The 27,818-nt window shown below is 42.0% G+C and overlaps 1 protein-coding gene across 1 annotated transcript in view; it reads left to right on the forward strand.

Annotated features, from left to right (window-relative positions):
• Positions 1 to 216: 216 nt before the first annotated feature.
• Positions 217 to 27,818, forward strand: part of PHLDB2 (pleckstrin homology-like domain, family B, member 2) — a 48,373-nt gene continuing 20,771 nt past the window's right edge. The window contains exons 1-5 of the mRNA XM_009705939.1: positions 217 to 327; positions 3,658 to 5,000; positions 14,724 to 15,107; positions 17,416 to 17,559; positions 18,433 to 18,570. Of these exons, the coding sequence (XP_009704241.1) occupies positions 279 to 327; positions 3,658 to 5,000; positions 14,724 to 15,107; positions 17,416 to 17,559; positions 18,433 to 18,570 (2,058 nt within the window). The 5' untranslated portion in view covers positions 217 to 278. The remainder of the gene's footprint in view (positions 328 to 3,657; positions 5,001 to 14,723; positions 15,108 to 17,415; positions 17,560 to 18,432; positions 18,571 to 27,818) is intronic.

The following is a 27,818-nucleotide window of genomic DNA, read 5'->3' on the forward strand; positions in this document are numbered from 1 at the left end:
GATAAAGGATCTGCAGACAGTTTTTTTCACAGTCTCCGCATTAAACATGGAGTGCCTTTTCCAAATATCTATCTTTTAACGTATTTCTTTTTGAGTTGTCTCTGGAAATTTTGCTGTAAGAAAAGCCAATTTTGGTGTATATTATATACTTGAAAAATGTTCTCAGAATATACTTCTTAACACAACATTTTTTCTTTTTTTTTTACTTCATTTGCAGCTCAAAATTTGTCTGAGTCACTCAAATTAGCTTTGTTTTACCCATCCTGTAGAAGACAAACATGATGCCGAACAGAAGTAACCTCTCCTCCTTTCAGAATGTTGGATCAGGTAATCAATAAAAAAATGAAGTTTATTTGTAAATGTATGGAGATCTTTCAGAATTTGTTATTGATTTTTCGATCCTTCAGTTCTCCTGACACATGGATAAGATCAGTGCTCTGTTCTTATTCCGTGTCTAACTCCATTTACCAGCTAAAATAAGGCCACAGCTGGATACACTGCAACCAGCCAACCCTCCCCCATCAGTTTAATGGCTGGCTGGAATAGATATCAGTGACCCCCAGCTAAAAAAAAACTTGGGAAAGGAAGAAAAGGAATGGGGGGGGGGAAGAAAAGGAAAACAAAAAAAGGAAGAATTTCCTTCTGTGTAGCTCCAGGCAGCAAATGCTTTGCTAAACAGAGGAGCTTTGCGCTGCATGCTGAAGATTACCAAGCAAAAGCTGGGACTGACCTGGGTGCAGGCTGGGTTCAGGGCACGTGAAGGCATCATCAGCCAGGATGTGTAATGCATCCTGGACTGTTCATAAAGTTTCATCCCAAACATTACCTAAAAATAAACAAAACAAACAAGATCTGGTTTATGGGAAGCAGTTACAGTTCAGCGAAACCTGTGCTGTTGTCCAGTCGGGATTTAACCCTATGATTGAGGGCACTGTTGTGCTGGAACCAAAAGCGCAGAAGAACTGGCATAAGGTATAGTAGAGAAAAGTTGAATCCGAGTGGCTACACGAAGGTATTATGACCATTTATTTTTTTTTACTGTACTTGTTTGGATTCAAGTACAATGAACCCTTCATTGCTGTGGGGAACAGGCCTGAAAGTTTCCATGAGCTAAATTGTTTTTTGGCAAAAGCATCGAGTCTTTGTAGGATTAAATGTGCCCTACTGGTGTTGCAAGGGAGTAATAAACAATTATTAATGTCCCATTAATGTGTCTGCTAAGCTATTTATATAGGAGTCAGTGGAATTTATGCAAAAACATTTGAACTTCAGCTGTGTTCAAGTTATGATTTGGACAGTACAATTTTGATACGAGATTACCTTTCAGTTTTAAGAGAGATTTGGAAGAGGGAAGGAGAAAGAGAGACGAGGATGGAAATTAGGTTCTGTTCCACAATGGAAGGCTAAGTATACGAGGCGTGTACATTGTGCTTTATATCTGTGCTCTTAAATAACTTTTACATCTTGTTCTTTTCTTGTGTAACACCACTAATATGATCAATGCTTGATCTTTTCCAGAGGATTTTTGTCTTGTCCTGACGAGAGTTCTGTTGAACGTGGGTCCTGTTCCTTCTTTTGTTCATTTGAATGTCATCATTGCTATTGATCAAAAGTTGTGAAAATTGCTAAAAAAAGTCAAGTAAAATGTCAAATTATAAGAAACTGCAGTTTCACTGCTCACAGTAGTGATGGTCTGATGGAGAGCTCTGTGAACTTACTGGTTCAAAGGCGACTTAGATAGTTGTATCATCATAACAAACATGTCAAAATTACAGCAAATAAAATCACAGTCAGCATTAAAATATTAAATTCTGTGTAGTACTAAACCTGATGCTTGGTTTTGAAGCTGCAATTTTATGTTTTTGGCCAGTACCGGAGATTGTAATTAACACGTGCTTAGCCCACTATGCTCAAGAAGGTGTTTGATTTTTTTGTTTTGTTTTGTTTCTTTGTTCCCCCACCGGTAATGCTGACTCCTTTTATCTTCTGCCTATTCAATTACATTATTAATGATGATTACCTTTGTTCTTAAACCTAAAGGTTTGTTCCTTAAGAATTGAGGAGAATGTGTTCTTACTCACTTAGACTCACCACAGTTTGCATGCAACAGAGGTCTGTTGAATGGTGCCCTGGACAGTAATAAATTCCAGTTTTTTTTGCCTTGTTAGCAAGGAAGGTCCCAGAAATGAGGACCTGCTCAAAGAATGCATTGCCACCTTCCCCTAGATATCTCAACCTAGTGATCCTTGATGAACCCGGATCATGTCAGCTCTGGTGAGGGGCGGGAATCCAAGTTTTGTGTCTAGGCTCATATAATTGTCTGAAGTAGTACTTCGAAGAGGATTAAAGTATTGCCTCCAAGGATTTTAAAGGCACTTTGCAGGTTTGGATGTTAGGTTTTCCTACTGAGTGACAAGCTGAAATTACATTTCTCGTGAGGTGGCTGAAGTCACAGGTGAAATGTGACTGAGCTAAGAGTAAATCCCAGATTTGACTCTTGTTTTCAGAAGCAACGCTCGCTGGCATTGCAGGAACTGATACTGAAGAGTGCTTTATTAGTTTGAAGCACAGCCTAGCGCATCTGAGGAGCTGCTGCTGCTGTAATTGTTAATGGTGCCATTCCTACATCAGCTGAGGTCTAAGTGGAAGCCTGCTTATCTCCTGCAGTGACCGACACTGTCAGGAACTGAGTTTCTTTCTTTGCTTTCAGCAAAGTGGAGCTCAGAACTGTAGGCTGGAGCTTGACGCATCATTGAACAATAACATCCACCGCAGCAAAGGCTTTTTTGGCCTGTGTCTTCTTCCAGAATATAGATTATAATTCTGAACAAGTGTTAGGACCTGGAAACTTAAACTCCTGTCAGTGTTTTTAATGGTCATGTGTTTTTGTTGCTGTTTTGAATGAAGTCATGGAGCTTATGAAGTCATTATACTTCCTTAAGGCTGTCTTTTAACTAAAGTGCTCTTTGCAGATGTAGTTACAGCTTTGTATGTTAAGAGCACTGAGCTGAAACACCTTGAAAAACGGGCCTCGGTTTTGTACTTTTCCATGAAATTTTGCATGACAAACCACAGAGTTAGCAGGAAGGTGACAAACTCCTAGCGAGCTTTGAATTGAGCTCGTTAGTACATTGGGGCTGGGATGCACTAGCTGCACAGGTTAAAAGAAGAGGTGGTCCCGAGCAGTGCCTTATGTTCTATATGCTGAGCCCTGGGAGACCTGCATTCAGGTCTTTGCTGCCTGCTTTGTGTCTTCTCCCTGCACCTCAGTTCCTCAGCTGTAAAACATCAGGACAGTAATGCTTCCTTGCTTAATGAACATCTTAGGAGACTCAGGATTATAAAGGCTGAGCCATAGACTCCTGCAATGGATAGGACACTGAAGAAAGAGTCTAGCCTCTTTCCAACTGTGTTGCTGATTTTTAGTATGAATTTGATGATGTCCCTTTACCCCTTGTTTTTCAGTCTTAATTTTTTGTAAAAACAGAGATGGGAAAGTTTTGCATCCCTCCTTTGCTTAATGATCTGAGACACATTTATTACAAGCACAGTAATTATTACAAAAACTGTTCTTTTCAAGTTAATGTGCAGGCATGCACATGCAAGAGGCTATGTACTTGCTAAAACCTTTTTTTTCTTGTATTTGCTTCCTTACAGATTCCAGCAAGATTATGGCAGAGTATAGCCACACACAAAACCAGATGGAATTACAAAATGCTGGTTTGGGAAAGGGTTCTGTGGCGAGTTCCCTTGAAAATGGTCTCCAGGATATTATGGAAAACCTCAATCCGAAGAAATATTCATCAAGTCTCAAATTTAAAACAAACGGGGACTATGCTGGCTCGTATTTAACCCTTTCACAACCTATGCCAGTTAAACCTAATCCTTCCTCCAGTGTTAAAAATACACACTCTATTACCAAAATTCAAGGAGGCAAGCAGTTCCCCTGTGAAAGCCCGTATCTTCCAGACAAAAGCATCTCTGTAAAGCATTTGGGTTCCATATCGGGCACGCCTTCATCCCTCAGTGGGTACGGTTTAGGAAGGACAGACTTTGATATTCATGCCAGCAGAGAAAATGAAAAATCCCTTGGACACGTGGATAAGTTTCACTACTCAAAGTACAGTCAGAAAAACAAATCGTACGATAATGTCTACTTGCCAGGAATGCTGGAGACGAAGAAGATCTCGGGCTCTCTTCTGACGATGTGGAATGGAAGCTCGGGGAGCGAGCTGATGCTTTCACCTGCTAGCAATTCTGGGGCGGCCAGCATGCCTTCTAGCCCAAAGCAGGGCAGGAGGATGAATATCGAAGAGAGCCTGGCCCTTCATGTAAAACCAGTTAAGCACAAGGATGTCATGATGGAGGCTCTGGGTTCACGGCCTAGGAAATACTCTGGTGGATCTCTAAGTCATATGGGAATGTACAGTCGTTCCCTGCCTAGACTTTATAAATCAACAGAAAGCCAGCTGGTGCCGTTAAGTTTGCCCCCCAGAAGCTCTCTGGGTAATACTAAAAGGAAAAAACTTGGAGAAAAAGATCTACCTCAGAATGCTTTAGATGCTGATAATTACCTGAATTTTTCTTCTTGCAGCTCAGGGGTTTCACCACATGCAAACTCTGGGAATAATCCCTATGTCAATTCAACTCTTAGTGTTCCTGCAAGCCCTCGAATTGCTAAAAAAATGCTTTTAGCACCTTCCTCCCCATATCTTTCTGATGATTTCGATAGACTTGGACTCTCAGGAACAAGTCCCAGTAGTTCTTTCTCCCCAGTGGATTTTGACAGGTTGTTCTCTGTCCGAAGAAACCTTTCCACCAGTTCCATGGAACTTGACGACCCAGATCTGGAAAGTTACAGACAGACACCAAACTCACTGCAGACATCCATGCGAGAGCGGAAGAACAGCATTAGCTCCATTTCGGGAAGAGAAGACCTCATGGACTATCACAGGAGGCAGAGGGAGGAGCGGCTTCGAGAGCAGGAGATGGAACGGCTGGTAATTTTTTCTCTTCCTCTTAGTTTTTTGGTGGCAGTTAGCATTTGCAAAGTGTCCATCCCAGATCTAACCATCAGGAGGGTACAGGAAAGCATAAGCTACCGTATCTTGAAATTCAAATGTTGCCTGCTTCAGATGCCTTGTTTGTTATCGCAGTCCATGAAGCCAATGCTTAAATAGCGTGCTGCTGTAACAGCTCGGATAGACAGTACCATTCAGCCATCTTACAAAAATGTGGGAAACCATGTAAATTATGTTCAGTCATCCCGTGGGCGCTGTTAAAATGTGTACGTACATAAAACCCACAAATTACACTGCAGAGATCCAGCACTTTTTATTTGAGATGATGGCACTGTTTTGTGGTAAGTAGGTAAAAAAAAAAAAAAAAAGACTCTGCTATAAGCTGCTCAGCTGTGCGTGCTGCGGAGTCAGGTATGCATTGGTTTGAGTTCAGCATCTATCATCAGAGCTTTCCCTGCTTGGTTGTGGTTTTTCCTTCTGAGTATTTTCATTAAAATATAGGCCTCCTTGCTTCTCTCCCTCCCAAAATTGAGAGTAGCAGAGGGGGATAGAGTTTCTTTCTTTGCCTCTAGTCAACCTAAAGCAGTACATACTGCTTAATCTTGGGATTAAACTTGGTAGTAAAATGTGATGTATGTATTATGGAAACAACTTTTGGGTAGGAAAAAACCCCAGGTCTTCAGAACACACGAAGGTGGTTGAAACAGTTTCTTGTCAAAACTGTCTCTGAAAGGATACTAGTATTTCTTTGAAAAAAATTTTCTCAGTGGCTGCAAGAGTCTCCAACCATATTAACGTGTGTTGATATTGTATGGATTTCGTTGTCCACATAGAAACTGAGGCCATTAGATGGGCCAGTTTGAATTACTGAGTCTTAGATTTGAGACAGTAACTTTACATTTGTGTGCTTTAATTAAAAATCTTTATGGATCTGAGCAAAATGGGGATAGGATACTCTTACAGACCTTAAAGCCCATCCAGTTCCAATCCCGTGCCATGGGCAGGGACACCTCCCACCAGACCAGGTTGCTCAAAGCCCCATCCAACCTGGCCTTGAACGCTTTCAGGGATGGGGCATCCACAGCTTCTCTGGGAAACCTGTGCCAGTGCCTCACTACCCTCACCGTGAAGAATTTCTTCCCAATATCTAATCTAAATCTTCCCTCTTCCAGTTTAAAGCCATCTTAAGGCCTCTTAACCCAGTCTAGTTTGCATACAGACAGCGAGCCTGCAGGGGAGTTCACCTCCTGGGGAGGTGGGATGCAGGAACAGTGGGATGATGCAGGTGCAGGGGCTGTCCGACAGGGACATTTCGAGCCGCACCTGCGAGCAGGTTCAGCTGAAGGATTGTAACCCGTCCAGATGTCTCCCTCCAATCTCACCTATGTCCTTGACTCAGGTTGGTGAAGAACCTGTTATGCGGGCAGGAGCCTGCCTTTTCACCCCGATCTGCTTGGCACTCTGGTCTGTAAGATACGCGCTGTTGGTTTACAAGATGTGAAAACGTTTGTCTTTGCCAGCTCAGAGCCAGGGCTGTAGGGCAGAGGGGTGGGTGTGAGGGGATGGCAGGCAATGTGCCTCTCCCCCCTCGGTGAGTGGCAGGGCATGCATGCCCCTACCCTGCCTTGCCCCTTTTGCCCCCGAAAACCTTTGCTGGTTCCCCTTGAAGCTGTGGCTTCTTGGGGTTAGGAGGCTCAGCTGTGAGTGGAAAGGACCGGGCGGCTTAGGAAAGGTTGTTAGGCTTGCGTGCGCAACAGTGGGAAGCACCAACAGAAATGCTGGTGGGTTGTTTCTTTCTCTTCTTGCTGCCTTCTTCCTGCCATTCCTCCACTCCTTTCAGAAATCTCCTCCCTTGTCCTGGTGTTTTGTGTGTGCAAAGGAGTGTTTGCTTCTTATCAGAGGGTTTTCCAGACAGTCATGCTGTAAAACCTGAGATAATCAGTCATAAAAGACAACGTAGAGCGTATTTGTATTTCAAAGAGAACAGGTTGGGTTTGTTTTTTGTTTTTTTGTGGTGAGGAATGGAAGATACGGGGTTGCTTCAATATTCAATAATGCTAAAAATTGTTTTGGTGTATTTATATATATTTGGATGTAACGACTACATTCTGTGCCCCCCACCGTTTCTTTTCTTGCTGGACAGTACTTCCTTCAAGTCCCAATCCCTTAAAAAGATAATTTGCCTACTGTTTTTCCAAGTATGTTAAAATTTTTGAAAAAATGTGATACGTTGTGTGTTGCATGTAATTTGAACGTGAACAAACTTCCTCTTGCTTGAGTTCATCTTCTCTTCAGGATCCTGTTCAATATTTTTTTTTCCCCTTGTTAAAGCTATCTGGTAGAAGAGTTGAACATCAGGAGCGTGCCTCCTTCTCATGGTTTGAGAGTCTGAAAAATGCCATAAATAGGTTTTTAGATCTCTGAGAAGGAATATATTTTAAAAAAAAAAAGAAGAATCCACACATCAGCTCTGTGTACATTAGGGCCTGTCCTGTTTTGGTTTTGTTTTATTTTTGTCCTTCTATGTGGATCCAGTCATGGGTCTATCCAAACAGGATCTTTATATATCCAGCCTAAACTTCCAAGGAGCAGTTTTGTCTGACCTTGTGTACCGTGAGATGAACAAAGCTGAGAGATGCAGGTCTGCTCAGGTCTCTCTTTTTTTGGGTGGATGGGGGAAAATGTGAATAAAACCCCCCCAACTAAACAAGCACCCATGGATAGCAAAACTGTGCACTTTGGCTTTTCAGTGCTGGGTAGAAGTTCAGATTGAGTAGCTGGTAGGTAAATGCCAGGGGAAACACAGTTCCCTTATGCACAAATGTCAGACTCTTCCATATTGTGTTTTTGAAGGCAGAAGAAAACTGTAGAGCTACTCAGAGAACTTCATCGGAAACATAAACTTCCTTTTTAGAGGATTAGACTGCTCTATGGACCAGATATGAAGTGGTTGACAGCCGGCTGAACGTGAGCCAGCAGTGTGCCCAGGTGGCCAAGAAGGCCAACGGCATCCTGGCCTGTATCAGGAATGGTGTGGCCAGCAGGACCAGGGCAGTGATCATCTCCCTGTACTCGGCACTGGTGAGGCCGCACCTCGAGTGCTGTGTTCAGTTCTCGGCCCCTCGCCACAAGAAAGACCTTGAGGTGCTGGAGCGAGTCCAGAGAAGGGCAACGAAGGTGGTGAAGGGTCTGGAGCACAAGTCTGATGAGGAGCGGCTGAGGGAGCTGGGGGGGTTTGGTCTGGAGAAGAGGGGCATGAGGGGAGACCTGATGGCTCTCTACAACTGCCTGAAAGGAGGGGGTAGCCAGGTGGGGGTCGGTCTCTTCTCCCAGGCAGCTCGTGACAGGACAGGAGGGCACAGTCTGAAACTGCACCAGGGGAAGTTCAGAATGAGACCTTTCTTCACAGAAAGGGTCATTAGGCATTGGGATGGGCTGCCCAGGGAGGTGGTGGAGTCCCCAACCCTGGAGGTGTTTAAGAAAAGACTGGACGTGGCACTTAGTGCCATGGTCTAGTTGACATGGGGGCGTTAGGGCAAAGGTTGGACTCGATGATCCCAGAGGTTTGTTCCCACCAAATCGATTCTGTGGTTCTGTGGAGAGTATCTTTACTTGCAGCAGCACTGCCCCTGTAGCTGTCCTGCTGGCACAGAGCGTTTTTGGGGCATTGTGTTGATAGCTGCTATTCCCTTCTGGACTTTTTTTTTTTGTTAGTAAAATCTATGCACACATTGTAATCTGACCTAGTATCTGCCCTTGGTCTCTTCTATTTACTTTCACTTTTTTCTTTTTCTTTTCTGTATAAATTAGTCTGGGAGTTTTACTTCTGCTTAGTTTGCGTTTTAAGTGACAGAGTCTCCCCTGGAAGTTTGCTTTTGGAGCTGCTGCTGTGGCCTGCAGATGAAAACAAATGATCTGCTGTCATTGCCCAGAGAATTAAAAAAAAAAGGTACAAATAGTGAAAATATACATCGCATTTTTTTTTTGAGGGGGGAATTATTTAAACACCTGAGCTTTAATTTCTTCCTGTGCACCAAAGAAAAAAGACATGTATGTACTTGTGTAGGATTTGGTGTTTCTCCCTCTCTCTTTCTTTAGATTTGCCTTTTATGGCTGGGGTGGAAAAGCTGAAGGCTGGTGCTCCTCCAGTTTGGCCAGCCTGTTCCTCTGTGACTTGAGGAGCAGGAGGAAGCAACGTTCCAGTTGCTGCCATCCCTCCAGTGTTAGTGCTGAGCCCTGGGGTCGGCTGGGCTGCGGGAGCTGGGGGAGGTGGCAAGAGGTTGCCCCTGGAGCTTGCCCTGGCAGTGGGCTGGTGGGTCACAGCCTGCTGCTCCTTCCCCTCCAGCCCACCGGACATTGCATCTTGGGGTAGGGATGTTTATACAAGATTTACACAAGCAGAAGTCAGAGTTAACTCTTGCTGAAACTAGCTCAGGAGCCTTATAAACAAGGAAAAAATGTATCACTCTGATCTAAGAATATTCAAGGACATTCAGTTAGCTATTGAATTTTAAAATTTTTTTATAAGAGGAAATCTCACTCTTTATTTCCAATCTGAGATAAAAGCCCAACTGTGGTAGCTGCTGGAACTGAAAGGCAGTCTTTCTCTTCAGCCGGTGGGGAGGTCGGAGGTTGAACAGCACAGGCAACATAGATATTAAGGCCATCTGTTCTGTTTGATACCCCCTCATTTGAATAGCACTGAACTTGGTTTTTCTACTGCTGTTTTTTAGGCAGTACAATGTGTTTCCTCTAGATGGTGGTAGGTACTTAAAAATTACATGTGCGGCATCTGCGTGATCCCTTCCATAGTCCAGCTGTCTGTACGGATCTGTAAACATATGAGTGTTAATGGAGTTTTACTAGATGCAGGAATTGTCCTCGGAGAGATTTTTGGCTTATATGACTGATGACAGAATGAGCAATAATAAAATTCAAGGAGCTTATTCCATAGTCCACTTTTTCAGTGAGAAGAGCATTGGATTTCATCAAGTTTATTCAGCAAGTAGGAAATAACACAGAATATCCCGATGCCTGATTTGCATCGATGCATTACAGTTTAGTAAGATGTGCTCATGTGAAGGCAAAATGAAATGAAAATATTTTGGAATTTTCAAGGTGATACTGCTTTAAAATTACGGTTAATAGAGCTTATGTAAATCTCCCATACAGCTTAGAAAAACCTCATGTACATGTTTTATAAATTTATATTGGCACTGTGTCTTTTTATAGACCCTTTAAACGTGAAGAACCCAAGTGGTATGTAAAAGTGTAAGTGACTTACCTCTTACAGGAACCCCAGTCAAGCAGACAAAGGCTAAATCAAGGTAACTTTTCCCACCACTAGTACTTGAAAGTTTCTATAGTGTTACAGAATAGCTACTTAATATCAGTTTAGTTTAGTAAATGAACAACTGCTGTCTAATAGGTTAAAAAACCTAATACTGAACACTCAATAAATTTTCGGGAATATTCAGTTGTATTTGTGTTCCAAAACATTTCTGTGGGGTCTTTAATAACCCGAAGTATGAATTACATATACTTAATTTTTGCAGTTATATGTTTTATGCAAATGAACTTTATCAGCCAGGAAGAAATCAATTTCAGGAGAGCTATTCTCATTTACAGAACTTAAGTACCACACTGGAGCCCTACTCTTCAGGCTCCTGCCCTCAGTGTGATTTGAAAAGGAGTGTCTGCATAGGTACCATAGGGGCAAAAGGGCACCGCTCTGAACAACGCTGTTATTTTGGAAGCTGATGGCATTTCCTCAGGAGCCAAATACGTCCCTGTGGATACAGGAGCTAATTCTGCAGAAAGTCATCTGCTCAGTTCCTCCCTGGAGGCTGGCTCTGCTCTGTGCCACTGATCCCTTCTGCTTTTACCAGTTGATTTCTGCTGTGCCTGTACTGGGAAGGTAAGGACGAGGCGTGCAAGCCCAGTCCCTGCACCTGGTCCTCTGCTCTGAGCTGCAGTGGTCTCTCCGCAGCCCTTCTCAGTGCATCGCCTCTGAGAGACAGACGTGAAATACGGGTGCTTTTTCCCAATTCTGTGCTGCTAGTGGTAACCTCAGAGCCAAAACACTAGCTATAGCGAAATGAGGACTGAAGATGAGAAAATAATTGAGGCTGGAGTGAGAAACTGGTGGAAACTGGAGGGAAGTGGAAGAACAGTTGGTGAGCTGTTCTCAGCCCCAGTTAAAGTCTAGCTTTGAGATAAGCTTCTCAATATATGACAGGTGTGATATCACCAGCTCCTTAGAAATGCAGGAAGGAAAGAGAAACCTTTTCCTGCCTCTTGTCAATGAGGTAATGAATGTATATGTGTGAAAGAAAGTTTGGGGAATTTCTGCTGCTCTCTCCCCGGGTCTCTCTGCTGCTTCCCTGCCATCCTTTTTGACTAGCTGTTGCTCGACGTTTTTGCTGTGAAGCTGGTTCTTTGCCTGCCCGTGAGGTTTTTAAAGAGAAATAGTGGAAAGTGCTGTTCTTTGGTAGCTGAAAAGAGCAACAGCTTCTTCAGGCAAAGGGAGCCCTGGCTGCACGGACTAGCCATAACTTGCGTTAGTGTTGGTCACAAAGGGTAGACTGCACATGTATTTTTAATCAAATCTGGTGTTATCTGATTGCTAATGGCACTTATCTAAAAAGCTTCCTGCTTGCCACAGCTGATTAACCAAGTCTTACCTTAATATCTAGCTATAGCATCACCTCTACGCATTTGTAAAATTTGTATACGTGACATGCAGCAGATGAACAAATCCAGGAATCACTGACGTGGTTCCTGGTTAAAAAGTGGGAGATATTTTTCTCTGCTATTTCAGAATATTTTCCTTTACAGTGTGTCAGGGATGTCTCTTAACATCATTGTTAATCAATGGGTTATTAACCCCTTACCCCACCTTTCTCCTTCAGCACCTAACTTTGCAGCCATCCATAGGTGGTGTGTAGCTTTGTCAAAGCCAGGAGTGGTGACACTGCTCAGGCGGAAAGTGCACAAGACGCGTGTACCCCTTTTGGTAGCAGGTGAGAGATCCACAGAAAATAAATGGAGAGTTTTTAGTCTGTTAGAAAGGACATTTTATGGGGAAATACACTGAAAGGCTTGAAAGGCTTGAATCAACACCCTTCCCTCCCACCAGAGCCAATTTTAAACCAATTTCCTTCTTTTGACATACCTGTTTTTTTCCCTCTGCTGTGTTCAGCATCACAAATAACTTGTGTGGTATTTCTTGTAAAATTATTGGCTGGATTTTCCATGTGCTACTGCTTTTGCACTTTTCATTGCAGGGGTGCTTTCCTAGCTTGCTGCTTGACTCAGAAGTTTGTGCTGGAAACAGTTAAATGCAGGTGTGCTGGAGCTGGAATGAGTTGGCTGAGATGAAACGATGAGAATAGAGTGTATAAAATAACCACAGAGCTTCCTGTCCGTAAGCCTCTCGGCACATGTCAAAATAGAAGTGAGAGATATCGGTATTTCTGTAACGTGTCTGAAAGTTCATCAGGAATTTTTTTGAAGACTGGCAGAGGTTTTCCTGCAATTTTTAAGCTTTCCTGAGCATCTGAGACTTGAGGGGGAAAAAAGAACCTTTTTTTTTTTTTTTTTCCCCCCTCTCCTGACTGCTCAGCAAAGGGAAGGTTTGCAGCGAGAGCCCCTTACCTGAGTGCTCAGGCTAGGGTGAGCAGCGGCTGCACTTTGAAATTTGCCATTTCCTATTATTATTGAAAGGATGGAGGCTTGGCACGGGGTAACCTGATATACCCTGTTGTTACAGGGAAGGATCCTGATCCGGTGTTTCCCATCTATAACCATTACAACGACTGTATGAGAGGGCCAGGCCCGGTGCCGTCACAACAGGGAGAGCTGCGTAATTACCGGCGATCCCAGCCAGCACTTGCGCAGCGCTTTAGGAATTGGGTTGTGTGGCCAAAAGACTTAGTAAGAGGGAGGGTAGCGGCATTGGAGGGGTAAAGGAAGAGACTTAGGGTCTGGCAGCAGTTGCCTGGAGGGAAGAAGGCTTGGGGGAGTTATAATTATGTCGATCATTTGGGGTTGAAGGATGTTTGCAGAATCTGCTGGACCCATTTTGTGGAAAATACAAGCTTGCAATTGCTGCCCCGCAGCTACCCCAGGCTCTGTTATTTCAGCGGCTCATCTCTGCTGGTGCCGTTACAGGAGGCTGGAGAGGAAGCCGGCGGTGGGAACCTGGGAATAAGCTACCTGAAGGCAAAATTTCTGTCTCACGGTGCTCTCTCGGTTGGGTAGTACTTGGAAACGGATGGGTTCAGATAGGTTCTCCAGCTCAGAAATGCAGCTTGTAACTGTGGGTGATGCGGGGTGATGTGAATGTGTAGTACATACAACCGGGTAATCTCTTGGTAGTTGTATAAAAAGCTTGGTGCTTGTAAACCGGTGTTAAACTTTCATAAAACTCCAATGGCTTGCTGCCGGGAAAGGGCAGGCAATGCATTGCCCAAACTGCTTTGCTTGATCCTTTGGGCGCAAGGAGCTGTCAGAAATAGCTGCTTTGCAAATCGTTTGCAAATGTAATGCCAGGTAGATCTTGGAAAATGAGTATGTCTGCAGTGGTTCCTGGGGAAGGAGGCTGAGGATTTTGGGGTTTTGGCTTTCTTTTAAAGACTACTAAAAATAAGAAGGATTTCCTAGAAATCAGAAATGAGATCATTAGTGCGGGTATTAATGCCAAGCATGGAACTCTCACAGTGGTCTTTTTTCCAGCAGAATTTTCAATAGGCTTATGGTAAGCAGTTTCTTATTTACATTTTCTTCTTTAGCAAAAGAAACATGAAATTATGTAAAAGCGTTACCTCTTAAAAATGAAAAGATAAAAAAATTTCATCTGAAATAGAAGTTAGAGGAAGCTATGCATACAGTAAAATAGAACAAATACAGCTATCTGATACTTTATTAAATGTCACAGAGATCTAGAAATCCTTCAGGAATTAAATGTTTTTAGCAACTTCAAGCATGTCAGGTCAAACTGGCACAGCTACTCAGATTCTCAAGTTTGAAATGTTAGTATGAATCCATAGGGAATTTGAGTTAGCTGGTAAATAAAGATTTCTCCCACTTCTGTGCATTTGACATCTGTATGTTTTAGATGTGATGCCTAATTTTTCTGTTAATGCTCCTAAAACTGTGTGTTTCAAAATGTGGACTAATTCTCTCCCAAAAAAGGGAATCAAAGTTAACAAAACAGAAAATCCAAAAAAGTCAGGAATGAGTGAGTTCATGGAAAATCTGTGTGGTATTTCGCAGCTTGGTAGGATTATAGCATAAGTGTGAAGTGGAACAATTAGTGATTTATACAGTGACCTCACTGGACATGTGTACGTACAAATGGGGTACAGTTACAACAACCTGAATAAACAATATTAATATTAAAATTTTCTACGTTGGAAAGATAAATAAGTGTTAGGACATCTTATTTAAGTAGCTATTAATTTCTATGAAATGTACTTTTATTTTTTTAAGTTCTTCTTCCATGTTAACTTTGATTCTTCATTTTGCACTGTAATTTATTTATGTATATCTGTTTATTATCTCTAAGTGCTAGAGACATACATGGAACTGGAGAACTTTAATCCTTCATTCTAGGAAAAAAAAAAAGCAAAAATTTTTTAACTTCATCTTTACTTTAGCTCACATGTGATGCTTAGTGCTATTATCTTTTTTTTAAACTAGGAACGACAGCGGCTGGAGACAATCCTCAACTTGTGTGCAGAATACTCCAAACCTGACAGCGACCCCGCTGCAGCTACAACAGTTGCTGATGTTCAAAAAATTAACAAAGAACTCGAAAAACTTCAGCTCTCCGATGAGGACTCTGTGTTTGAAGACTCCCAGATGAGTCTGGAAACGAGGTTCAGAAGCCACTTGAAATCATCTGCAAGCGATTCGGATTTCTCGGAGCTGAGCAACCACAGTCACGGCACTGCTGGTTTTCTCTCCTCTCGAGGGTTGAGAGCTGATGAGCACTTCAACGAAAGCACCAAGCCTCCACCTTTTGCTGCTCCCGGCTTCCTAAAGGATGCCACCGAATCCTCCTACCTAAGCATCACACCAAAGGTAACGCTCTGTATGAGGAAAGAGTACAATCCAAGTTCGACCGCTTGAAATCCTTCTCTAGGAGTTGGCTGTCCTGGCAGGGGCCATGGTTAGGATGGCTTAGGTGTGAGAATTCATCTCAGAGCTCATACAGCTTAGCAGCCAGCAAATTATTATTTCATTTTCTGTAGAAGCTATCGGTACTGAAAGTTTTGGGTTTTTTTTTCAGAGGGATGTACAGTTCAGGAAAAGTTTTAAGATTTTCTGAGGGAGAAGGATTTGCTTGAACAATTATAGCTACTTAAATAAGGAAGGTTTTACCCTGCACCATGCTGGGATGTAGGAGGGAAGGGAAGCTCTTCTGTCTTCTCCCAGCCTGAGGCTCCTGTCTTCTCTAAGAGGATGTTTCCTTGTGGGCAAACCAGAACAGTAGCATGGGAGGTGAAGAGGAGTTGCCAGAGCTGAATTTACTGTCCTGTCTCCTTTCCCGGGGTTGGACCTGAGCCACTTCTCAAATCAGCTGTTGCCTCTCATGGGGTGCAGGGCAGCAGCCAGCATCCTGCCTCTCTAACCCAGGTCCTGCATTGAATAAGCTGCGGCTCCTTTCCTGTGTACTTCACACTGCTGTTTCATTACTGAAAGGAAATTGTCCTTTAAAAACCAAGCTAACAGCATTCCTAATGATTTCCTTCAGCTAGGGCAGCAGCAGCCTCCTCCAGGCTGGGACAGGGACCTTTCGTGGCCTTGGGTCAGTGCCTTAGGCTCTGGCATGCCAGACCCGCAGTGCAGCAAGTCCTGGTGACAGGCAGTGTCTTAAGTAACTATATTCAAGAGTTAAAATCGGGAGCATCATAAGACCAAGCAAAGCCATCAAAGCAGGTTTCTGTTTAACAAATTCACACCTTTAAAATACTTTGTGTCTCTCCTTTTTACTGTACTTACATACTGTATGAGCTTCAGCATGGTTATGTGCCGAACATGAATTGTATTTAACCTCTGCTTAACTTCATCACATCTTTACAGTCAATAGAAGTGTGTACATGTAGAAGAGAGAGGTGTGCTAGAAAAACATATTATCTTATAAAGGGATATCTCTCTGGAAGTCTTTGTGCCAAGTCTTTCTGTGTGAAATTATGTTGAACAGAAACGTGCTATTATGGCTTTACCTGGTCTTTCAATGTTGGAAAGGTAGTAAGGCATTCCACTTACAAGTTGCTGCAGTCTTGCATTTCTTTCCCATTTGTTGCTTTCTTCGTGCAAGTCAGAGATCCTCTTTTAAATCCTTATTAGGAAGTTGAAATCGAAGATGTTATGTCAGCATTATCCGAACAGGATACCGGACAAAAAGAGGCTTTCCTGCTAGGATTACTAATACTAATCAAGGAATACCATTCATTCATTCATTGTGAAGGGTGTTCTGCTAAGCCCTGAGAAAAGCAATAACAAGCAACTGTGTTAATGAAACACAGCTCATAGTTTTAAAATATTGAGAGCAGATTTGTTCAGGATAAAATGCCTGCTCTTAGAATAGCCGTTCAGTAGCCGAGCCGAGCCTCTTTCAAGCAAGGCTGTGTGGTCCAGTGGTTAACGCGAAGCCCTGCACGCAGCCCGCTTCTAATTCTGACTGGGGACAATGAGCGAGCAGCCTTACCAGAGTAATTGGATCGCAGGCCCCTGCGGTCAGATGAACATGAAGAATACATCTGAAACTTAATATGCTTTGATCTAACCTCGGCTGGTATAAGATTGCAGGTATTTTCTTAATAATGTTGTTTAATTCTTGGCAAGGTTATCCGGTAAGTAAATGGCAATGAAAAGGGCGATGTTAAGGGTACTACTGCCTCAGTGCTAACTGGAAAGACAGAACCAACTTTCGTCCTTATTTTACAGAAGCTGCCCATCTTAATGGCTGGTTACAAAAATGCCCTATCTTACCTTCTGGCTGTTATTAGATGAACAGCTGAAATTTATATAAAAAACATCTTCATCTATCTTTGTTATTTTTGTAAGGGAAAAATTGGATTTTTACAATGTAAATAGCACAACACATTATGTATTCTTAAAAGTTAGGTTTTCATAATTCCTGTAGAATGAACAGTATTTACTGTTAAGTATAGTATTTACTTCCAATGCCTGGAAGTAAAGTATCATGTTTGTTTCCCTTGTATACCTTCTAAATATAGAAATAGCAATATAGTAGATATGAAATATGTATCGGGTTCAAAACCAGCAGTACCATACTTGTCTAAAATGAACACAATATGAAAAGGGGAATGAAAGACAGTGTTTAACTCTTTTCTAATGAACCTCTTGTAACGTGCAACTGCAGGTACCAGAATGCACAAGCGACGAGCAAAGAGGGCAGGAGCTTGGTCGACTGGAGGAGGAGCGCATAGTAATACTGAATAACTTGGAAGAACTTGAGCAGAAGATCAAAGATTTAAATGACCAGATGGATGAATCTTCAAGAGAGGTATGAAATATGTTTTGGTTTTAAATGTCTTGTCTGTTAGGTATGTCTACATAGCATAAGTCTGATGGGTTCAGCAAGTACATATGAAACAGGAAACTCATGGATGTATGTAGCCTTCATATTTTGTGCTTTTTCACCAGGATTAGGCACAGAATCATGAACCTGGCGGTCCCTGACCTTGAAGGTTATTTTTCCCCAGCTGGGAGATGGATTTGATGCTCGGATTAGCCTTTCCCAGCTGTAACCATTATACTCCTAAGTGGAATCAGAACAATCTTGCTTTTTAATGGTCACTCAATTGATCTAAATACCTTGTGTCACTTGGGAGTTTTATGGTGGTATCTCCTGTGACCATGTAAAGAGAAAGGAAGTGAGACAGCTTCCTTTCCAACCTCCTTGGCTTTACGGTGGCAATGGTATGTTGGCACCCTCTTGACTTCTGGAATCTCGCAGTTGCAGACTCAGCTGGCCAGGCATTTGGGTTGTGCTTGCTCCAATTATCAGCAACAGGAAAGAAACAGCTGTTCCAGAGGGTTTCCTATGGACCCTGAGCACAGAGAGTTGGTACAGTGTCATAGCAGGAGGAAGCACAGAGAAGAGAGAGAAAAGAAAAAGTTTTGGAAAAAAGAATCTTCAAACTAAAGTTGGTTTGGACTTTATTTTGCAGTATTTTATGTTGCAGTTTTACTTCTCAGATTTGTGATCTCTTTTTAACTTACTTTTGTGGCAGTAAAACTTATTTCCTCTGCTTCTTTTTACAATGTTTCTCTCTTGTGAATGATCAAGAACTCACTCCCCTTCCCCCAGAAAATAATGTGTATCGAGATTTCTTCTTAATCTGGACTGCTTCTGAAAAATGTTTTGTGTTCCTAGTTGGATATGGAATGTGCCCTTTTGGATGGGGAACAGAAATCTGAAACAACAGAGCTCCTGAAAGAGAAGGAAATATTGGATCATCTAAACAGAAAAATAGCTGAGCTGGAGAGAAATGTTATTGGTGAAAAGACAAAGGTAATTGAGTTATCTTAGCTGTGTGCTCTGTTCCCCTTGATCTTCCAAATATATTTATATGATTAACGTATTGATGGAGGTTATTTTACGCAGTACTGTCTATAAGTAAATTTACTTGATAAGTATGGAAGAAAAAAATAGTTGTCTCACCATCATGTCCCTGTAGCAATCTTGTTTCCCAAGGTATGCTTGACAAGCAAAATATAGTACACTTAAGTAAAAAGATCTGACCTACTGTGAAGATATTTTTGATTAATAAAAAAAATCATATAGGGCTTGGACTTGGGTCATCTGTTGTTTAAAAGAACAGCATTAATTGAACTGTTCCGCTGCCTTCCATTGTAGGTTATGTATTTTGAATTAAAAAAAATAATAATAAATCCTTTCTCAGCAAAGGAACAGAATGAAAGAAGGCTGCAGTTTCAGAAGATGGCTTTATCTATTATTATGTAGAATGATATATAAGACATCTATCAAGTACGTAATTTTAAAGCAATTATGTTGCTTTATTTTGTTTGCTGACTGACAATTTTAGTACTGTAGAACATTCTCTCTGTGATTAAGTCCCAGGAATTAATTAGTTCTCCTATACAGTCAGAGATTTAATTGCTGTCAAATATGCAGCAAATAATATATTTGCAAAATAGGATAGCACTATAAAAAGATTTTAAGTACAGAAATGGGAAGGGCCTGCAAGATAAAGCTGTGCCCCTCAAACTGGGGAGCACTGGCCTCTCCAGACGGGCAGTTCCCTTCTCCAGCAGGGATGTGCCACGGCCAATAACATCTCAAGGTCAGGAAGTTTTTCCAGGGCTTTTAGCCAGTAAAGTTTACTTTTTAAATTTCATCCTCTACCTCATAATTTAAAGCTGTCACTTGTGGAAATACTCTAGCTAGTCTCTCCCTCTCTTTTTTTTAAGCTTTCCAGAAATATTTGGAAGTTTTCTGGATTATTTGCTTTTGCTTAGACAAGCTGCACATTTTTAGCTCTTTCACAGTTCCGATTTAATTCACGCCTTACAGCTTGCATTGTTTTATGCTGAGCTTTTTGTCTTCAGTTTCTGCCTAGTCTGTCATGAGCCTGGATGCTGTTTTGCAGCTGTACTCATCAAGCCTGTGTCTGAGAAGGAGGATGCTGCTCCCACCTTTCTGCTCTGCGCAGTGAGAGCACACATCCAGTTTAAGCTCAAACTTTCAGGGACTTTCCTACCTGCACTTTTCCTTGTTCTTGCATGTACCCCTCAGTGATCCTTCAGCTTTCAGTGTTGCCTCTGGTCACGTTTTAAGTTGTCCATGGAATGTGTTTTATACTTGCTTTTTAGTATAAAGATGAGTTTAAAGTTGGTACAGCAGATAGGGTGGTGCAAGCAGATACCCCCAAAAGGGTGCTGCTAGAAGTTTTGGTCGGTAGGTGATAACAGCTAACATATCCAGAAAATCAAGAGATCTTTTGCGTTTTATATTTGTTCTCTACTAGCCTCAAAGTTCAATGAAACTAATGGAAGTTATTCTAAAACCTGTAGGTTGTTTAAATTTCCTTGCAATCATATGATGGAACATTAATGTGTAGCAGTCGGAAAATTAAAATGCCAGGTCTAGTTTAAATTTTCAGTTGAACTGAAACATGGAAAGCAGCCCAGAAAAAGCACTTTTGTTATTTAAAAGGCAAATTAGCTCAAAATATTTTTTTCAGTATGAAGCAGCCACTAGTCAGATCAGTTACAATATTTTAGTTGTCTTTTGTGTTACTTTTTTTTTTTCTAAACAAACAAACAAAAACCCCAGCTGTGACTGCCTGCTCTAGACTTAAAACCATGGCTCAGTTAATACTGACATTATCTTTATAGAAATAAACTCATAAGAGAGCATGCAGGTTTTGTTCTGGAAGATGTCTGAAAGCCTTGCATAGAAGTGAAAGTTTAAAAAACAAATGGGAGACAAGCTTCTGTGAATGGGCAAAATATAAAGTGACAGCTGAAGTTTGCTGGCTGACACTGTGTTCTCCAGAACAACAGATGGCACTGATCATGTCAACAAATAAAAGCTCTGGCTGACTTGAAACAACAACATTTTTTAAAGCTTGATTTGTGTGTTTGTACATTTAAGGTTGGAGCTCTGCAGATCTGATGCAAGATAGGCAACATCTTGGCTCTGTAGTAGTACAGGATTGACCCCCCCCGAAAAGGGGTGCTCAGGTGGAGGTGGTAGGTGGTCCTTTTTTGCTGAAATAATTTGAAGCTTATGACCTCTTGAACAGAATTAAGGCTCAGATTTTGGCCAGTAGTTGCCACCCTGCTGATGGTACTTCTTGTGTTTCTTGCAAGAACAACTGTCCCAGTGTCCACACAGTGGTCCCAGTTTCTTCTGATTGCCTGAATATTTCACCCCTAATAATACCAGTGACCTTAATTTTGCTGGGCTTCCTGGCCAGAAGCTGTCAGGTCGCATCGCTTGGACATTGCTTACATTTCTGTCAGGGTCAGGGAGTGATATCTGAATACACCTCATGGTGTCGTCTTGAGAGGGAGAGTTAATACTGCTGACGAAACGACGGTGGGGTGTTAGTGCCGTACATGATGGCACTTGTCTCTGGAGCGACTTATCTCCTGGAATTTGCCACTGATCTCGGCACCTGTTTGACAGGAAACCCCTGCCTGGTTGTGTTTCAGCCTTACCCATGCACCTGTTTGAAAAACTTGTGAAATTCTTAAAAAGAGAGATCATAAACTACAACCTAATTATTGGGCCATGTTATGTACTTGAAATAGACTGTAGTGGCAGCTTTTGTACTACTTTCTACTGACTTCTTTGATATTTTTTTTTTTTCTTAATGCCCTGTGCCCAATTCATTTAGACAAAGACACAAAGTTTTTGCCAACTTTTGCGCCATTTTAAAGCCACAGTTTCAAGCCTTTGCGAGGCAAGAGAATCAACTGGAAAACACACTTGAAGGCAAAAGAGTTGTGAGTTCAGCTTTCGGGCTGTGCCAGTGTGCTCTTTGCTGTGGTACAATGTCTTTGTGTCCCAGCACCTTGCTTGTAAATCAGGAGCAGATTTTGCAGGCGGGTTTGTAACTTCTATGGTACGCTGCGTCCTGATCGTGCTTGATTCCTGTGCTCAGCCCTACCTGAACATGAGGCAGGACTAATAGCGAGGAAGAACAAATGAATCAGTGGGGAAGATAATGTAGCGCGCATGCCCTGTGGTGAGTTGAAAGCGTTTCCGTTGTTTTTGTGAGCATGCTGGCACATACATCCTAACAAATGAAGCAATTAGTGTTGATTTACTTAGGTTTTGGAAATAAGAGCTATGAGCAGTTTTGAAAAGAAGATGACAGAGCCTTTCAGCATCGTTGTAGGAGTAGTTCTGGCTGTGGTGCATCTCTGCCAGGTACAAGTGCTGTCAGGACTCGGTTGTCCTGGCTGGGGTAGCCACTTCCAGAGCTGTTTGACATGGCCTGTGTTTCCAGCTGTGCTGGAAGTCATGCTGGTGTATGGAGGAAGGTCTGGCTTTGCCTCCATGGCCATGCTTTTTCAGCACAGCTTACAATCGTCTCTTTCTTTTTTTTTTTTTCTGTAACTACCATGTGCTACGTATTTGGTTTTATCCACAGAAAAAGATGACCAACTGCCTATTTGAATAGCAGCATTTAAGCTATTAATTGCAACTTCCAGTTATGCAGAGACAGCCCTGATAAGTCACTAGTAACACAATTTGACAAGTACAGCTTGAAGCTCTCCAGGAAAGAGCTTTCCTACAGATACGGACAAAATTACTGTGAGCACAGACTGTTCTGGAGAATGCTGAGCTGGGCGGTACCCAGAAACAAGCAGGCGAGTGAGCCACTCTCCCTTTTCCCTGCCATCCGGGCCCAGCTCTCTGTAATTTCCATGGCAGTCGTTCATGTTACTGTAGTGTAGATGTACAATAATGATGCCATTGTTTGAAGTGGAATAACACCTCAGGTCCACGCTGCTATTTGCAATTACGACTTCCTCCCGATGACCCTTCGCTCACAAGACTTAAGTTCAGGATTGACGTTTGTCTATAAGGAAGCTGGAGAAAATTGTATTTGCCGGATTGGATGTTATCCAGATTTGCAAATGACTTTTCTTTTCGTACAGTGCTTCCTTACTCTGTGTCGTTTTAAAAGAGGTAGTCCAGCATATGTGGAGAAGGATGCTTAATGATTTGCCATGCCTGATGTCTCCAAGTTAAAGCATGAGGTTGAAAGTAACAACATAGCCAGGGAAAGAACGAACAGATCAGCGAGCATGAATAAACAGGAATAACTGAAAATGAGTAATGAATTCAGCAGAAGTGCTGTGGGAGGTAGTTGTAGCTAAATGGGAGTTTTGGCAGAGAGTTTCAAAACAATTATTTATGCAAAAGTTTAGAATGTGTTTTAAGAGAGGAAGGTTATTCCTTTTCTTCTGGAAGACCTTTGGCTTATGTCATGGTGGAAATACGTACTCTGGGACTCTTTTATCAACCTGGGCTTCCTGTCCCTCTTCAAGAGCAGAAATCAGGACCAGCTGGCAGCAGATAACTCATCTTTTTTTGGAATCCATTTAATTTTGTCCTCATGCTTTTGTGGAAATATTTTTCAGTCATTAACAGAATATCCAAGACATGCCAAAACGTTTGAAGCTCGGCCTCTTTGCTGAATTAGTACTGCAAAGACTTGCAAGAATTGAGTCAAGGAAAGAGCAGCTGTCTGATGAGCCACCAGCAATCAAAGTTAAATATACTGGTGGTCTCTCCTCGGTCCTTTCTCTCCTAGATTCAAAACTACTGCTGTTGTTTTTTATCCTGATGAATCTGAAAAATTTATGCCTCATATCATAGCCTTTTAAATCTGTCCTGGTCAGATTCCAGTTGAGCAAGAGGTAAGCAAGTGTTTTAAATGATGAGTTGTTGTGTCTGTAATATTATTAACGTCCTTAAGACATGATACACAAGATTTTGAGGAATACTTGCATCCACTGGATATATCCGCATAAGGATATCCTGTAGAGAGAACATTAATGAGGAAAAAGATGATTATGAAGACTCAGAGAGAAATGTCTGAATCCACAAGATTTCTTTTAAAACAGTCATGAGGGAAATAACAGAATGGGTTGTACCACTAAGGGAAGGAAATCTTCTTATTGTCATCTAGATGTTGAAGACTATAAAGAATTTTAATTTTCTCAATTGAAATTTTTTTTCTTCTGGTTTGGATGATTGCTTCTTCCTCTTCCACATTGATGAAAGAACTCCTGTAGAATGAGGGTTTTCTTTTGCCTCCCCAACTGTTCGCTAGGACAACACATTGCAATGGTTGGAGAATGAGCTTAGAAATCCCCCCAAAATTGAGTTGTCTTAGGAGGAAGTTAACGTGTGCAACTATTGTGATTTTTTTTTTTTTTTTTTTACTTACAACAGAGGGATGGCTTACTCTGATTTAAAATGCTTTTTAGCATTAGCTTTATATATCATTGTGAAACAAATCCATTGAGATCTCTCATACAGGCACCATCACTGTATACAGTCTGTTATTATATAATAAATTAGTTACAACTCATACAGTAAAAAGAACTATTGTGAGATACCTTCTTCTATCATATTATGCTCCTTTTCATATGCTTCTTTCATGAAACCCACAGGGATTTACTGACAAACAACTAAACTGTAGTAAGTTTTATGCTTCTGTCCTGAAAGAGATCAAGGAATGCAGGAAAGAGCGGTCTGAAAAATATGGAAAAGGAGCCTGTACAGTTTGTACACAGGAGGATCTGTTTCATTTAACATTATTTTTTTTTAATCAGAGTTGTATGTAGCCTGATTTGTATCAGCCACAGCATTGGAAATGCTTTCAATTTGCAAGAGTGCTGGAAGAGTTGGTAGACCTCAGGTTTAAGACTTTCCCCAAATGTACCATTTGCCCCTTTCAGCAAGTAGCCGCTGAAGAGCAGATAACATTTCCTAACCTGCTTTCTGTTAGGGACTAGACTATTTTCTTACAAATTCATGGCAAGGGTTAGGCCAATTTCATCAGTGAGTTGTTAAAGTCAAATTTTCTTGCTCTTCCACTTATTCTCCAAATGTTGTACTAAATGGACAAACTCTGTAGCATCACACCACTTCCAAGTAGAAAGAAATAATTTCTGTAGTCTGCTCTTTCTCTTCCACTTCTAGCTTTTGCAGTACATAATTTTGCAGAAGGGGAGGAATGTTCTTTTGGAATGTAAAAGAATACAGTTTGGCTAGAGGTGAAAGTGTGAAGATGAGATGGAGAAGTTTTTCAGAACAAAGAACTGCATGTGCCTCTCCTTATTTCTCAGAAATCTGTGAGAGTTGCGAGACTAGCGGATTCCATGCTGAGAGACAGGGCGTGCATGTCTGAAGCTTGGTGTGAGTAATGAGATGTTGCTACCTTAAAAGATGGTGATTTGCAGGTGAGTTGGACTGAGGAAGATCCTGGAGTACTTCAGACTGGAACATTTAAAGTATAAGAGCTTGTTGGATGGGAAGGCATTTTTTTTTTTTTCCCCCTTCATTTGTGGCTTGTAGGTTTCTTTGCAGTTTCTCGTTCTGTCTGAAAATAACACATACCTTGGGGTTTTTTGTTGCGTTTTCGTTTGGGGTTTTTTTTTTTTTTTGGAAGGTAGAGTGGGGTTGGAAGGTTGTAGAGTGAGCACAATTCACCTAGCCATACCATCCCTTTCACAGTGGCCTGGTAAAAATGATAGGTTTCTTGCTTTGCTTTTTTCCAATTTTTATCTGGATTTTTGAGAAGCTTTCTGTGTTTCATCTACATTTATTCTGACTCATTTCTGCAGAGTCTACCAGTTTATGCAGGAAGATTGGTTCAGAAGGCACATACACATGCAGACACATGCTTCTCTACAGTTTTTGCCTGCCTGCAGTAGCAGAACGTGATGGATGACAAATGGAAAAGCAGAATGTGTCTGCAGTAGGGCTGTGGGGACCTGCTGGGGTTTTAAGTAGCAGTATTGATCCAGGCATAGGGCATCCTTAACCACAGGAGACAACACTGAAGCAATTGGTCTCTTTCTGTTGTTCCCATTCTTCTAGGGGCTATGATTGTCTTTTAATACTGTCCTTTTATCTCCTCTGTGTCTTCATCATCTATGAGATGTGTTGGATATATATTCTTTTTTTTCCCCACTCTGCACTAAAATCGGTTCTACGGGATCTCAAGGTTATTTCCTTTTGTAACCCCTGTTGATCACTTTTATGGACTGTGTTCGTACCATGGGTGCTCTGCTGACATCCTATGTCTGTGCTCTTGGGGGACAGTGTCACATGTCAATTCTTTCGACTGCTATCCTTCCCAATATTCGGATATTCTCCAAAACTCATCCAGGCTGCCCCCCACCATCATCAAAACCCAAAATCAGTCCTGCTCAGTATGCTGGCTGAGCCCAAGTATATTTAACTTGTATCTGGAGGCAGACCATAGGGCAAGTTTGGCCATAAGCTAAGACCAGATGTTCTGCTTTACTGAGCTGTACTACTTTTCTCTGGAAACAGGATGTTAAGGATTCAGCCAAACTGCAGTTAATGCGACTCTGGAGTCAATGCTGGGGCTGGGAAGCGGTGGTCTGCAGAGAAATGTTTAACAAGTACAGGCTCATGCAGTTAAATGGGGATGAGCAGCTGGAGCACATGGGTTCTGTTCACAGCTCTGTCGCTGGCTGCTCTCGAGCAAACGGCTCACAGACTCACCCACAGACCTGCCTCCGCTGCATCTTGCACTTAGCATGCAAAGTTATTCATCTTTTGCCTTCTAAAAGAACTTGCCTTGATCTATTTATAGAAGAGACTGTGTGAAAAAAAATCTGATTGTTCATTTATTTATCAGATTACTTTTTCTGAATTAAATGGAGTTTACCAATGGACAGCCAGAGATGTCAGCAAACTTAACTCCACAGCTGCAAAACATATAATGCCTCTCGCTGCTGAAAGTGATATTTCCTGTTAAGACTACATGTTTTGAAGGGAGCCAGTTTGGTGGGATGTCAGCACGTCCTATGCTATAAATAGACCAGCTGAATATCACTTTCAATCTCCAAGGAATACATTTCTAATGTCTTGAGGGAAGTAACAGTATCTCTGGCGGGATTCTCAGGGAGTTTTATACTTGCTGATGATGTCTCCTCACACTCGAAACTTGACTTGCTCGTTAATGAATGAGCATGCTTATTGCAGCACATAGACATTTAGGGAGCTATTAATAGCTTTGGAGGCACAATGCTGCAGGTAAGGTCAGAGAAGTCCTTGCTGCTTTAATTTGCTAGGTGGGCAGAAAAGGAAAGCAAGAAAGAATGTGGCAGACAGGAGGTTGAATGTTAAATCGATGGCAAGGTTTGTAAGGAGGGGAACTACCAGTTTATTCATAGATTTCCTTCCGTGTTGGAAGGAAGAATGATTCAGCACATGGGGTTCCTTGGGGACAGAGGGCTAGAGGTGACCCCTCAAGAGTTGCATGCTTCTCCCCCATTGTGCGGCTTGTGTGTGCTACAGCCTCCCTGTGTCTGAGCCCTGCTGCTGCTGTTGTAAGGCAGAAGCTAGTACAGGAAGCCCAGGTGACTGAATACGCTGGCTCAGTTGCTCATTTTTACATGCTGAAAAAAAAAATCATCTTTTGTGTTCAGCATTTCGTTCGTCTGATTGTATGAGCTGAGAAGCCACACGTGTAAATGAAAATAAGAGAGCTGTGAATTTGGTTGACATTGGGCTTGAATGAGAATGCGTCCTGTTGTTTTTAAATACTGGGAAAATGGATTCCCAGCCCCTGATCCCACTCACATCTAGAGGTAAAACCATAAAGAAAGCAGGCAGCTAATACATGTTTGTTATTGTGCCTCCACTGTGCATGAGGGTTTGAGAGCCTTGTCAGGAGCAAGAAAGAGAAGGTTCTGGGGAAAGACCATCCCACAGTTTGAAATGGCAAGTACTGTATACTAAAAGAAGTTCCTTCTCTATGGCATGTGCCATAAGGATGCTGCAGAGTGTCTGATCATATAGCACCTGCTGAGCAATGCATTTGATTTTAAAATTAAATAATCGTTGGGATCAGAAAGAGGGCAAACGAGCGCATGCTGTGACAGAATTCAGCTGTTCCTGGAGTATCCAAAAGAAGCAGCTGACGTTTTGGGGCTGATGTGTTTTTTTGAGTATTAAGGAGAGTTAGAGACCACCTGAGAGGAGACACATAACTACAGAACAAGAAGTAGGGA

The sequence above is a fragment of the Cariama cristata genome, unplaced genomic scaffold (genome assembly GCF_000690535.1).
Source record: "Cariama cristata isolate BGI_N322 unplaced genomic scaffold, ASM69053v1 scaffold1218, whole genome shotgun sequence".
NCBI classification, from domain to species: Eukaryota; Metazoa; Chordata; class Aves; order Cariamiformes; family Cariamidae; genus Cariama; species Cariama cristata.